At 28.6% G+C, this 13,501-nt stretch overlaps 2 protein-coding genes across 2 annotated transcripts in view; both read right to left on the bottom strand.

Moving 5' to 3' along the window:
- The window catches only part of cyr (cypher), a 33,892-nt gene extending 31,757 nt beyond the window's left edge, over positions 1-2,135 (bottom strand). Inside the window, exon 1 of the mRNA XM_088204046.1 lies at positions 1,861-2,135. The gene's annotated coding sequence lies outside the window, so the exon portion shown is untranslated. The remainder of the gene's footprint in view (positions 1-1,860) is intronic.
- A 2,190-nt stretch (positions 2,136-4,325) lies between these two features.
- LOC148226006 (heme transporter hrg1-A-like) lies at positions 4,326-7,100 on the bottom strand. Its single transcript, XM_088204086.1, has 3 exons — positions 6,711-7,100; positions 5,526-5,696; positions 4,326-5,382 (listed from the first exon to the last, which is right to left on the bottom strand). The coding sequence occupies exons 1-3, from the start codon at positions 6,838-6,840 to the stop codon at positions 5,231-5,233; spliced, it is 453 nt and encodes a 150-aa protein (XP_088060212.1). The 5' UTR covers positions 6,841-7,100; the 3' UTR covers positions 4,326-5,230.
- Between the last annotated feature and the right edge of the window lie 6,401 nt (positions 7,101-13,501).

Consider the following 13,501-nt stretch of genomic DNA (forward strand, 5'->3'; position numbering starts at 1 on the left):
AAACTAATCTATGATATAAAACTAATGGCTTTAACAATTAACCAAAATTCATTTATAATTACATTTTTACGATTGATTATTATAACTATGATACATAGTACATATTTCATAATTTTAAAGCTAAGTTATGGGATTTAGATTATAATTACGGATTCTTAAAGTATAAAAAGTATTAAATTGCCATAAAGTTTTTTCTTGCTTTTTTGTTATACTCGATTTATCGATCATTTTTTATGAATGCTTGTAACGCGTATTTTTTTATATTATTACGCTAATATTACACTTTATAAAATTTTGCCACAAATCTGATTTACTAATACTGAGTTATTTTTTATATGATAAAATGTATAGTACCACACATAGCAATACATTTGATAAAATCAATTTATTTGCTTTGAAAAAAACTTATTACATTCATTAGTTTTAATATAATTAATAAATAATTCAACTTATTAATTTATATAATATTACAAAATAGTAATAAACTAATGATTAATATAAAAATAAATATTATATGAAAATACTTACAGAGGTAAACTATACGTAATTAAAATTGAGGATAATTTAAATGAGCAATATATAAAATAACTGTCCCATAAAACGAATTGATTGTGCATTACTGTTGCACAGATTATATGCGAGCAAGCATTAATCAGAACATTAAACATCTTATGAATAACTCTCTGCAACAAATCCTTTTCCGAAGAAAACTTCAAAGATTTACCTTACATGGATGCACAAACAATTCGTTTTATGGAACAAAGTAATTATTTTATTGCACATATCTCTCAAAATATTTCTCTGTTAAATAACAATAATATTTTGTAAGAAAGTATTTTTACTTGAATCCTAATTATAGTCCTTTACCTATTTTTATTTATTTATGGTTAAAACCTCGTGTCAAAAACACAACTTTAACTGAATTAAAAATGTACTATGAATCATAAATTATGTTGCTAAAGCAACATTATGAAAAAAAATATAATATATTTACAAATATTGGTTAATAAACGAAGAAATATTCGAGTATTCGAATATATTCGTAAAATACAGTTATGTTATAAATTTAAAAAAAAAACATAAAAATATCAGGAACGTTTATTTTTATTTTAAATATAATAGAGCATTAAGTGTTTCTAATTTTAAATCAATACTAAGGCTTTTTTAATTATCCTTGCTGCTTTGGACATATTTAGAATAAACATTATTTGTATTTAAAAGTTATTTTTTAACAGCCATTGAGACTTTAAGTCCACAGCTGCAAAATTAGAAATATAAGCAATTTTTTAAATTTCTGTAATTACAAAATATTTTTTTTTATTCATTATTTTTAGTGTAAACAAATAGTTGTTATGACTATGGCTGTTATAAATAATATAAACATAAGAATAATAATTAAAAAAAATACAAAATATAATGGAATTGGTTCATTATAAATTTCTGATAATTTGAAATAACTACTGGAATAATATTAAGATTCAATCACCCAATACAATTGTATTATACTACTAATTTAAGCTACACTGTGTTCTTAGACTAGGTGTTTAATTATGTGTAAAACTGTTTTTCATATAAGCATGAAAATGCTCTGAAAATATTTTTTATTGTTTATGAGTTATCCTGATTCAACTCTATTTCAATAAATTAAAATGCAAACTTTATTATATATACCTACATAAATAGTTATAACTTTCATTTTTATTTGCAAAATAGTTTCACTGACGTTCTCAACCATAAACCAGTGGAAAAAATCACTGCTAATTCGATTGTTCGAACGCATTCGCAGGGCAATTAAACTTGACGAAAAAGAAATCGCTCGTTTGTGACGAAAAACAAACGAATTAGAATATTTTCACTTACCGATAGAAAATTGGCGATGAGTAAAATTGTTGCAGATTGGAAAAACGTCTCTGTGTATCACTCTTCACTCAGATCACAATATTTGTAAGCACAAAAAATCTAAATAAAAGCACTCTTATTACATAACTGATTAAAATTCTTAACTTTAATAATAAAAAAAAATATTTAAAATATCAGTTGGTAAAAAATATATGTGTTACACAAAAAAAAAACTATCGTATCACAAAACCCGACATGAAATAGGTGTTCGCTTCGCGAAGCGTCGAGTGCGACTGACTGCTGGAACTCCAGTTATTCGGTACGGTTAACGTTAACTGTATTATGGAATTAACTCTAAACTATACCGACTCGTTTCTTTATCACATATATAAAAAACATAAATATTTATGCACTCTTATATTACAATATAAACTGTATGAAGCAAAAACTTTGCTACGAATATAAATTTGTAAAATGATATGCTGTATCATTAGAATTTTCCAAATAGGATTTATTTTATTGATATCGTCGATTTATACAAAATATATTAAGATTAGTAAATGTGAAAGCCAAACATCACGCTATTTATTATTTTCATTAGATTTTTTAAATACCATTTTCTGTATTATGGAGCTGAACGAATATTAAATTAGTATTTTGCTACCATATGCATTTTTTTGTTATAGTCGTTCTCAGATTTTTGGTTGATAATTGTGGCATATACATTATTTTAATGGAATAAAGCTTGATTGAAGTTTTTGCCACAAAGATTAACTAATTTACATTGTGGTTTCAAAACTGTGATTAATAGTGACATGAGCATGTATCGTTTTTTTTTCTAGTTGTTCATTCCTGATTTCATAATTCGTGATTTTTTTCATTTGATACATAAGTTTCTTGAAATCAATCAGATATTTTCTACTTCTTTGAAATACAAATCTTCAATAGATCAATAAGTGGTTTCTGAAATATGTTCAATATGTAAATGAGATGTAGATGTCTTCTTTTTCAATCACCTTAATAGTTAAAAAAAATATTTTTTCGTATTTTGTATGATTTGGCAATAAGTATGAACTAGTTATAAGAAAATAATAAGCGATGCTTGATATTTTCATTAAATTGTATAGTCTAGAGTTGTGTTATGAATGCTTTTTATTAATAGTAAACTTTAAATCAATATATTTTTGCCTTGTTGTAATCTTATAATTAAATCAGATTAGTTAGCGACAATATTAATTAAAAAATGTCTCTCATCCATTCTTCATTATTCAATTCAGCTATTTCATATAATAATTTTATTTCTGGTAATGATTGCAAAATCACCATACTTTTACTTGAGCACGAATCTCACTATAATAATAGAATAAAGCACATCTAAATATTTAGTATTATTTTTTTAATTCTAGATGTATTTTTTATTATCCTTTAAATTTCCATACGAGCACCACCGTAGCAGAGAGGGATCATCCGCTATACTATCGCTGCCACGCCACCTACAAGACCTCTGAAGATCTTCCATGGATATCATCCCTCCGCCAGCTTCTCCACCACTGTTTGAAGAAAATATCTCGCCACTTATCTTCTATTGCAACATTTGTAAATATAATTTAATTAAACCCTAACCAGATTCCACTTGCGTCTTACTAGCTGCGAAGTACCACTAAAACAATTATCGTGTCTTTAACTTTCGTTATATAAATGGCAATTAATACCATTTTTTTTAAATAAATAATATTTTTTTATTGCTATATTAGTATTTTAGTTTTATATAATGTTATTGCACTCGAAGAATGGTGACTTGTGTTGTCCTGCATTGGTCAAAACGCGCCCGTTGGCGTCGGAGTATCGATACGCTCTCTACTTGAAAGAACGCTAAGGTCAGTGGATCAATATCAAAACAGTCGAAAATATTTGACCAGAAATCAGCTGTTGGGTCGGTCAACAAGGTAATATGCACTCGCCAATCGACCAGTTCGTAAATCAAAAATCGAATGAATTTTAAGTGCTTTGGACGGGCTATTAAATGTATAAATATAACAAAAATCTCATTTACGTCACGGTATTTTTTTAATATTCGTTTATATTTCAATAATTTTTAGTACTATAGCTTTAATAAAATGTTCCAAAATATGTTATTTTTAATTGTCATATACTGTGTGTTACATTGTGCATATTTTATTTATGAAACCAACAATTATTATTGAACTATCACATCACGTTAGCATAAAATAAATTTTCTCTCAGTCTATAGATAATAAGCACATTTCGAGTACCTTTCTTATAACTTACATCTCATCACCATCTAACGGCCTTCCTATGCACATTCATCAATCCCTAACTTTACCTCTAATATTTAGCCCTGAAATTGTTTCGACCTGTTTAAAGCTGGACAGTGGCTTCCAAACTTGATTTAAACACAAATTTACTTTATACTTCATTGTTGCACGATCCACGCGAATACTTTTTTTAATAAAACAATGTTCAGGTAATTGCAATCGACATTTATTATTATAACAACAAACACACACATCAATAAAATGCAATGTAAGATTTTATATAAAAATATTATATTTTTTTCCCCATTTTCTGAAAGCAACATTTATTATACAACCATCACAACACATTTACATAGAAGAAATAAAATAAAAACAAATTGACAATTACATACTACGATAGAAAAAAATCAGTCGAGTGGAATTCATTTCAATTTGATTTTATATATACAGAAATATTGTACTGTATGTTACGAAAAGTAATCTATGTATAGATATATGAGACAAATGAGATCCTTACCTCCGCAGTTTAATATAATAGTTAGATTAACGCATTTATAAAACAATATTTGTTTATAACAATTGTGCTATAGCTCTCCTTTCATATTACCACAAATAATGTGTATTTTTGCCATAAACTTTGAATTTACATCAAGACTGTAAGAGAACTACGAAAGATCACTACAAGAACTATCCGTTGATAACAACCCTAAACTAGTAAAATAAAATTTATTAAAAAAAATACTTTTTACAATGACTGACAATGGTTTAATTTATTTAATTAAAATTAAGTCAAATGTAGTAATTACATTTAATGGAATTAATATAGGTAATATCTTGTCTCCGAATTGATATGTTTTCACAAAATGTATATTATTATAAATACAATTCAATAAAATAATATTGGATTGATTAATTGACAGATATTTATTTTAATGATTCAAATTATTTAATTCATAGTAAATGCCAAGCCTTGTATTGTTATAAAAAATAAATTAACTGGCCCCTAAAATATTATAAAATAAAAAAAATACTGCACCGATGAATACACGACAATAGCAAATTAAAGCATATATATGTTTACTTTAACGTCGCAAATACTATTTTAAAACATCGAGTTATTCCATAACTTCGCTGGTGAAAAAGTAGTGATTATCTTCAGTCAGATTTGAATATCTCCGACTGGACAGGAAGAGAATCAGTCCCCATTTGAATGACATGAACGACCATAATAGTTTTATTACTATGCTCGTTGCAACTGGAAACACGCCTGTAAAAAATGATATATTATTTTAAAGAATTAATCTGATATATTATTTTTGCTAAAATTCTGATACGTCATTTTAGGTCACATTGTGACTTTGTAAATGTATTGTCTCATTGCTAAGAGTAAAATATGTGTATATAACTTACTCGTCCTTTTATAACATTGTAGGAATGTATAGAAGATCATTGTGGCAAAACCGAACAACAGTCCCATGAACCCGGCCATCTCGTATCGCTCGAACGACTTGCTCGTGTATTGGTACAGGTTGTTTCTATAGTGATTGAGGTGTAGTATGAACGTAGCGAATGCGAGCATGCCTATAAATTAAAAACAATGTTTCGATTATAGCAACAATCTTGAATTGACTTCACTCTTATAATATACTCTTCAATAAAGTTATCAGGTGTCCAGAATTTTTTATTATTTTAATCTACGTTCAATTAAAACCATTCATAGTATTTAAGTACATGATGACAAGTCATTAAATTAAATACTATGAATCTTACTGAAATAAAAATATTAAGAAAGCTGAAATGATGTCCCTGATTCTAAACCAGAAATTTTCTGGTTATCCATCAAAGAAAATCTAAAAAAACAGTCTCGAATTTATCTCGAAAATGTTTAAAATATGTCATTTCAGTGAAATTATATTTTTACTAGTGAAGTCCAAACACATTTTCACAAATAGATGTATTTATTTTTCTAATAGCAAAAATATAATTTAACTGATAGGCACTAGTGAAATTATATGCTGCTCTTATCTCTCGGGGAAAATAAGCGGAAGAAGTACAGACAGGCCTCGTATCTCTATAGTAAGTCTGCACTTGGATATTACACTATGTTTTAAAAATATGATAGCTATCCTTATCGATATTACTACGGACTTTTGATGTAAGAATATCGGTCAAAGTATATTCAAATCGAATTTTGGTCAATAGGAAGGCGCAAAAACAATTATCACTTCTAGATTTTATTGGGAAATCTCTATTGGGCAATATTTAATTTAAATATGCTTCTTTCATTCGATTTTCACTTATTATAAGGTGTGATATTGTTATAGTCTTAATGAGCGCTAAATAACTTCTGACATCCCTGGTCTGAGGTGACCTTTTTTTAGCAGCAATTTGTCCTCAAATATTTTTTTTTAAAAGATCAACGGTGATATATCGACGTGTCTTCATTTATCCTCATTTTTATAAAATTGTCTTACATTAACATAAAACATCTGGTAACCAAACTCATATATAGCACAAAATATAACTATGCTGCAATTCACTAAACCCGAGGCGATTGTAATTGAACAATTTTTGATTGTGTTTGTTCAACGTTACCTGAATATCCGCCCATAACTCCGGCTTCGTAATTGTGATATACGAATGCGAAGGTGATCATCGCCGACGCTCCCAGGATCATCCCGACGACGCCCAGCGCCAAATCAAAGTGAATTCTTCGCAGTGCCATAGCAACAAGAGTAAAATTTTCCGCTAGCGAAAATGCAACCCCGACTGTCAAGTGCCAGGGTGGACATGTCGAAAAAATCTACACAGCCTATTCATATTACAAATAAAAAAAACAACACCGGGATATGTTTGCGCGCAGTGAAGAAGATAACGATGTTTATAAATAAACGTAGACTGTGTTTATATGTCAAAACATTAAAGATAAACTTTATCAGCCGTTACTGCGCATGCGCATACACTTTATTTCATTTGACAAATGTCATTTTTCTTAAATTAAACCTAACACAATATTTATAGGCTATATAATTATTTAAATTACAATAATAATATTTTAATTGTTGAATCTTCCAGCTAATTTTAAAATATCAGAAACATATCTATTTAATGTAATGCAAAAAAGAAAGTGTTCCAATATTAAATATACGTAAATCTTTATTTCCTATTAAATAATTATTAAAATATTCTGGTAATATATTATTTTTAACTTACATATATTAATACTAATACATTAATCTTCAATATTTCTTTAACATTCGAACATACCAATCTATCAATCATACTTATATAACTAGTAAATCTATTTTTATTTAAAACAACTCTCATTGCTCTATTTTGTAATTTTTGCAACATCATTTAATCTAATTTATTAAACATATCTAATATTGTTGCACAATAATTAAAATGGGGCAATATAATACTATTCTAGCTTATTTTTTGTGCTTATACTTAACATATTTTTCATTTCGGATAATATACCTATTTTTCTACTACTTTTTAATATGTAATTACAATGTTCCTTAAAATTTGTTTTTATATACAATTACTTCTAAATATTTTATATTATCAATTATTTCTATAATAGAGTTATCTATAACTATTTTTATATTATTATCTAACTAAACAAGGTTGATGCACAAGGTCTTCTAAACAGTTTATCTGCATTCAAGTTTATTGTGGCAATTGTAACATAGCAGAATATATTATTTCAAATCAATTTGACCAATAAACTGCTTCAAGAGAAGCACTTTACTCTTGAGAAAACAGCAAATCAGCTTAAAAATACAGAGGAGTATTAAAAAACATGCAGAGTAACATGGTATTTGAGAGAGTTTTTGTTGATGCTCGAGAGCTATCTGAAGAAATCAATATTAAAGCAATTTTTCAGCCAGAGATAAGAAAAAGGAAAAATTAATTGTTCGCTAATGAATCAAAAGATGATCCCCATCGCTGATCCCAAAGATAAGTTCATAGTAAATTACTATTTTGCAATATTTAACACGGCAATTAGTTCTGTAAAAGAACGATTCACAAAGTTTAATAAAATTGCAGGATTATTTGGTTTTCTATACAATATAAGTGACCTCAAGATGAAAACTTCCAAGGAACTCGTGGATTTGTGTATCAAATTGGAAACAGCTCTAGCCCGGCGCAGTCTTGAAGAAACACCATCTTCTCTAAAGATGCGGTGGTTCTCTGCTCTGAACTTTCAAGAATAATTCATTGAATACAAAAAAATTCGAAACCTGAATATGTGCTGTACTATACCAAAACAAGTTAAAAAATTGTTTTCCTAATTTGTTTATAGGTCTTCGTATCCTTTTGCCTCTACTGATATCAATGGCAAGTGCGAAGAGAGGTTTCTCTAAATTAAATAAAAAGCTATTTGCGCAGTTCCATGAGCTAAGACTCGTGGGGCTAGCCATAATTTCAATAGAAAAAGATGTGGCTTACCAGCTTGATATTAGAGATCTTTGATAGAGACTTAGCTAAAATTTAGGCAAGAAAACTACCATTGAATTAAGAGAAAGAACTTAAAGCACGATTGAAGTAAAAAGAGAGAAATTTAAAAACGAAAGAAAATGTCATGAACAGTGCTTATTTAGTTATTTCATATAAACACATCAAAATGTGTTTTATTGTATAACGTTGAATACAAATTCTTTTATATCTAACGCATTAATTCTTCTAGCCTGGATGACATGGGGAGAGATTGATGGTAGTAAAAGGGATGGTGTGACATATTTCAATTCTCGCCTAGAGCGGCCCTGGTTAATACATATTCAGTACACGTAGTTGTGTCGAGTCTTCTATGTTTCTTTAGTCATTAATTGCTCTGGGATCCGATTTAAAAACGATTATACCAGGCGATCCCTTATTTTCAATTGTGATAATGTATTTTTTAATTAAATATCTCTTGTTATATTGTGACTGATGAAACTCAATACAACACCCGTGGATGAACACAATGCACTTTTAGTTAATTATATTATATATCACATTATGTAACCTTTGCAGTGTTCGAAAGTCGATCATGAGTGAATGAAATATTCAGTTCTTAATAAATTTAATAAGTTATATTCATATATACCTTATATAGTTGGGGCACAATACATACTTCCTTTAACTGCATTCTTCTTCTTTTAATGCCTTATCCATCTACATTCAAGAAGAATCCTGCCAAAGGGCCTACTTTGAATGACAGTACACATAAGTCATCAGTACAACAATGAATTGATGCCATCAAGTATATTAAAATAAAAAGTAGGTCCCGCATGGCCTAGGATAGTGCAAGATAGATGATAATTTTAGATCAGACCAGGGCTGTAGCGCTATGAGGATAATGATAAAAATATTATCTGTTTCCGGGTTTCATGTATAAATCGCGAATGATTTACATATACAAAGCATATTGTAGTTTAGATGGCAATAAATACACGTTTTATTGTAAAGTATTTATTTATTATTAAATATTATACAAATTTACACAGTAGAAAAAATAGTAATAATATACATATTTTAATATAAATTTATACTAAACATTGGAAATTTTTTATAAAATTAACATATATTTAAAATCAAAAAACTAAATACGTTTAAAGGAACTGAAAACACTTTGGCGATTCTTCGTTATATCAAATTTTGTATAATAATGTAAACAATATCTTAAACATGGTTAAAAAATGAAATATATCATACTTAAATGAGTACTTTATAACGACAATAATTATAAATTATTGTTAATGAATTATAACAAATTATTCTACGTATTATTTCATTTCCTAAGTATTCAAATAGTATCTACATGTACAACCGAAAAGTATCAATATAAAAATTATATAAATGTTGACCTTACAAATGAATAATATTTTATCATAAGCACTCGAATCATAAGTATTAAATTAATTTAATATGGCATAAATACATAAAGCATGTTTAGTATCCATCGTGTATTTAGGAATGTTTCGTTGTAGCCATTATATTAAGTATAAATTATCTTCTATTAGTCACAGGAAGAAGGCGTTGGTGTTCTTCCGTCACTACATTAACATACCTTACTGACGCTACGTATAAGAAAGATCCCCATAGTGTTACCAACAAGGACCATATGAACGGTATAACTCTATTGTTCGAAAAATCAGCTAAATCTGAAACATAAATGTAATTAAATACAAACCTAAATATTTAGTTTTGTAAATAAATTTTGTACCTAAATCAAAATAGAGTTGTAGAAATATATTCCATATCACAAATGCTCCGCCGACTGTTGCTCCAATAAAAGCAAGCAACTGCATGCTATCAAATTGGTTAGGAGAATACCATATCGTTATTGTATTCTTCAAATATAGCCGATGCAAGTGGAAGGCCATAGAAGCCAGTATGCCTAAAGAATCAGTGCGCTCATGAATATTATACACAACATACAGTATAATAATTAAGAAATATGTACCTGATAAAAATGCCAATACTGATGACATGTGACAATTGACCACAAAGGCGTAGTAAACGAAGCCAGAAAATCCGGCAACAAAACCAAAAAACGTTATTATTAACTCTATAAATGTAAGACACCTCGAGGGAGGCATGGTATGGCAAAGTGTATGTAGACGATTTGTGCAAAAATCCTAAAAGAACCGCTCGTTTTCTGCAGAAACTGCGTCTGTCATCTACACAACAGCTGTGATGATAAACATATCGCATACCACAGAGACTCGATGTAACGAGCGTTACAACGAGTATTTTAACGAGTTAATGTTTTCAATATTACCGTTGATCAGTTAAAACGAAGTAATTCACCGTTTTAGAAACAACTACTATTCAAGCATATCAGATACTATGTTTAAGAATTTCCAAAATAAAAAACTATGGGAAAGAATATAGAAAATATATTTAATATTAAAAAAATATGTATTAGGAGTAAACCTTTTGTGCTTTGGCGATAGAAAATTCGCTTATTATTCCAGACGTATGTTCAAATACGTGCATATTTATTATATACTATAATTATTGGTACACTTAGTATCCAGGGGCGGATCGACCTATTAGGCGTTCAGATTTTACCCGATGGACCGATACGCAGCTCCTATACATTATAAAAATTATCTTGCTTTGTCCTTCATTAATATTTTTAAAATTAAAATTAAAAAAAACGTTTTCCAACTAGAGATGCTGGTGGGAGCTAATAAATGTCACCTTAAACACTTTTGTTCTGTCTAAAAATGTCTGAGGTGACCTTTTCTTAATTTCCACGAGCATTCGTAAACGAACAAAAATGTCAGAGGTGCCATTTTTTAGTATCTTCCTACCAACGTAAATTAAGGTCGAACGGGATATAATAAAAACCACCGACTTATTCTTCGGGCGAGAAGTTAAACAGTCTTGTTGATATGATTAGAGAATTGCAATTAGCGCGAGTTAATCCTAGAAAAGGCAAAAATATGTTTTGGCGAAAGATTTCAAACACCCATTAAATCAAGTTTAATTAGAAAAAAAAACAAACACACTTCATATCAGGAAATTAGTTTAAAATGTTAGTTATTCATAAAATTTTATAAATATATATATTGTGTGTATGTTCACACCGACCGATGACCAAAAACTTGCTTTCTTCAACACAATATTGTATTAATTAAAATCATTGTAGTATTTATACATTCCAGTTTGCAATTCATTGTCAGAGCAACGCAGGGTACTACTTTTAGTAATTGGTGTATGTATGTCAATGCATCAATATATTTTTTTGCCAATAAAAGTCCACGTACATACACGTCCACGCATGCACTCAATTTACGATAAACACTTTAATTAATAAAAACATGATAAAATAATATTTTTCAAATTTCAAGGAATATCAGACTTATAAAAAATAACAGGTCCGGGTCATGCGCAAAGTCATCTGTAATGCCTTATCAATTTATTCAGATTATAAACATAATGCATTATCTCAAGCAGAGGCAAAACAACATATCTTGCAAAAATTAGTCCACGTTTTTTATTCTAACACTCACAAAGAATCTAAGTATAAATCTTTCACTTAGAGGAAAATTTAATCCATAGCGTGTAATAAAAATAATAAACATTAAAGTTAAACCTAATTTGCATGTCATTTATTTGTATGACTTTGCAGCGATACAAGGTCAGCAAAAGACTAATCACAGATAGGACACGTGAGTGATGCTGATTTGTTTATGCCAAAGGTTATGGATAAAGAGTCCATGAAACGAAAAAAATCATTGTTCGAAAACAATATTTAAAGCAATTATTTGATAAATCATGTTTACAATAAAATACTTTTAGCAAAATAGGCAGGAAGCCTATTTCAATAATAGTTTTGAATCTGTTGAATCAATTTAATAAGATTTATTTAATAGATTTGAAACTACTTATGAAATAATAAGTTCGTAAATTATAAACAGTAAGAATTCGTATATTTTATGTTTCATCATTACTTGAAAATTATTTATTTTAACCTCTTCTGGGTTATTTTCTAACCCCTTGCTTGCTTTGATATTTTAAAAAATCCTACTCTGTCACACATTAATCGGTTCATACTACACAAAAATAAAGTTGAACATATACAACCAATTGTTTGTGCCATTAACACACCAACGCAGTAACAAGTTCCCAAATTAATTTACTTTTTCTAGCGTCATAGTGTCAACAACGGTTGTAATTAGGGATTATTTGATGTTATTACGAATAACGATATATCGTTGTTTAGCCTTCAAAGGGTTAACATAGATCAGCATGATAGACTAATAGTATAATCGGCTATTAATACCTGAAAGATATGAATTCGAATGTCCTACGAACCTTAGTGTTTTGGTTTTAATTTGTAACGTGTCTAGGAAATTATAATTAGCGATCAATATAAAATTAAAGTTCTGATAGTTTATCACAGATTATGTTACCCTAACTTTCTCTAACCTCGCGAATGAATATCGTGATAAATCATTAGAATAAAAATACAGCTATGTCGTACATAATGACATTTATTGAATGTTACATATAAATTAAATACATGTCACTAATTTACATACTGATCTAAGACTGGTGTATAAATACTTATTTGTAAGTATTGATTTCGTTTACCCCGTTGCAACACATTGGGCTAACGCCTGCAATGTTACATAGAAGATTAACAATAAATAAATAAATACAAACTAATTATATAATCAGATCCGGATATACCTTGCAGTGCAAGACTATGAAAAACACGGTTTATAAATATAATATATTCACAAGCTATAAAACAGACGCATAGAAACGTAGAAACATTACTTATGGCTTTGCACGCCAAAAAGTAGTGTTGTGCGTATCAAACTGAACAATAATGATAATGATCTAAAATTAATATTTTCTTCTATTCATCCACGTTTCCTCAA

The sequence above is a fragment of the Plectrocnemia conspersa genome, unplaced genomic scaffold, assembly GCF_051122295.1.
Source record: "Plectrocnemia conspersa isolate PC_06_02 unplaced genomic scaffold, ASM5112229v1 ptg000014l, whole genome shotgun sequence".
NCBI lineage: Eukaryota > Metazoa > Arthropoda > Insecta > Trichoptera > Polycentropodidae > Plectrocnemia > Plectrocnemia conspersa.

Excerpts from the sequence above, each read along its gene's own strand:
- LOC148226006 (XM_088204086.1), bottom strand. The coding sequence starts at position 6,840 with ATGGCACTGCGAAGAATTCACTTTGATTTGGCGCTGGGCGTCGTCGGG. Across the intron at positions 5,697-6,710 it reads AGTTATGGGCGGATATTCAG|GCATGCTCGCATTCGCTACG; the intron begins GTAACGTTGAAC and ends TTTAATTTATAG. Across the intron at positions 5,383-5,525 it reads ACAATGTTATAAAAGGACGA|GCGTGTTTCCAGTTGCAACG; the intron begins GTAAGTTATATA and ends CATTTTTTACAG.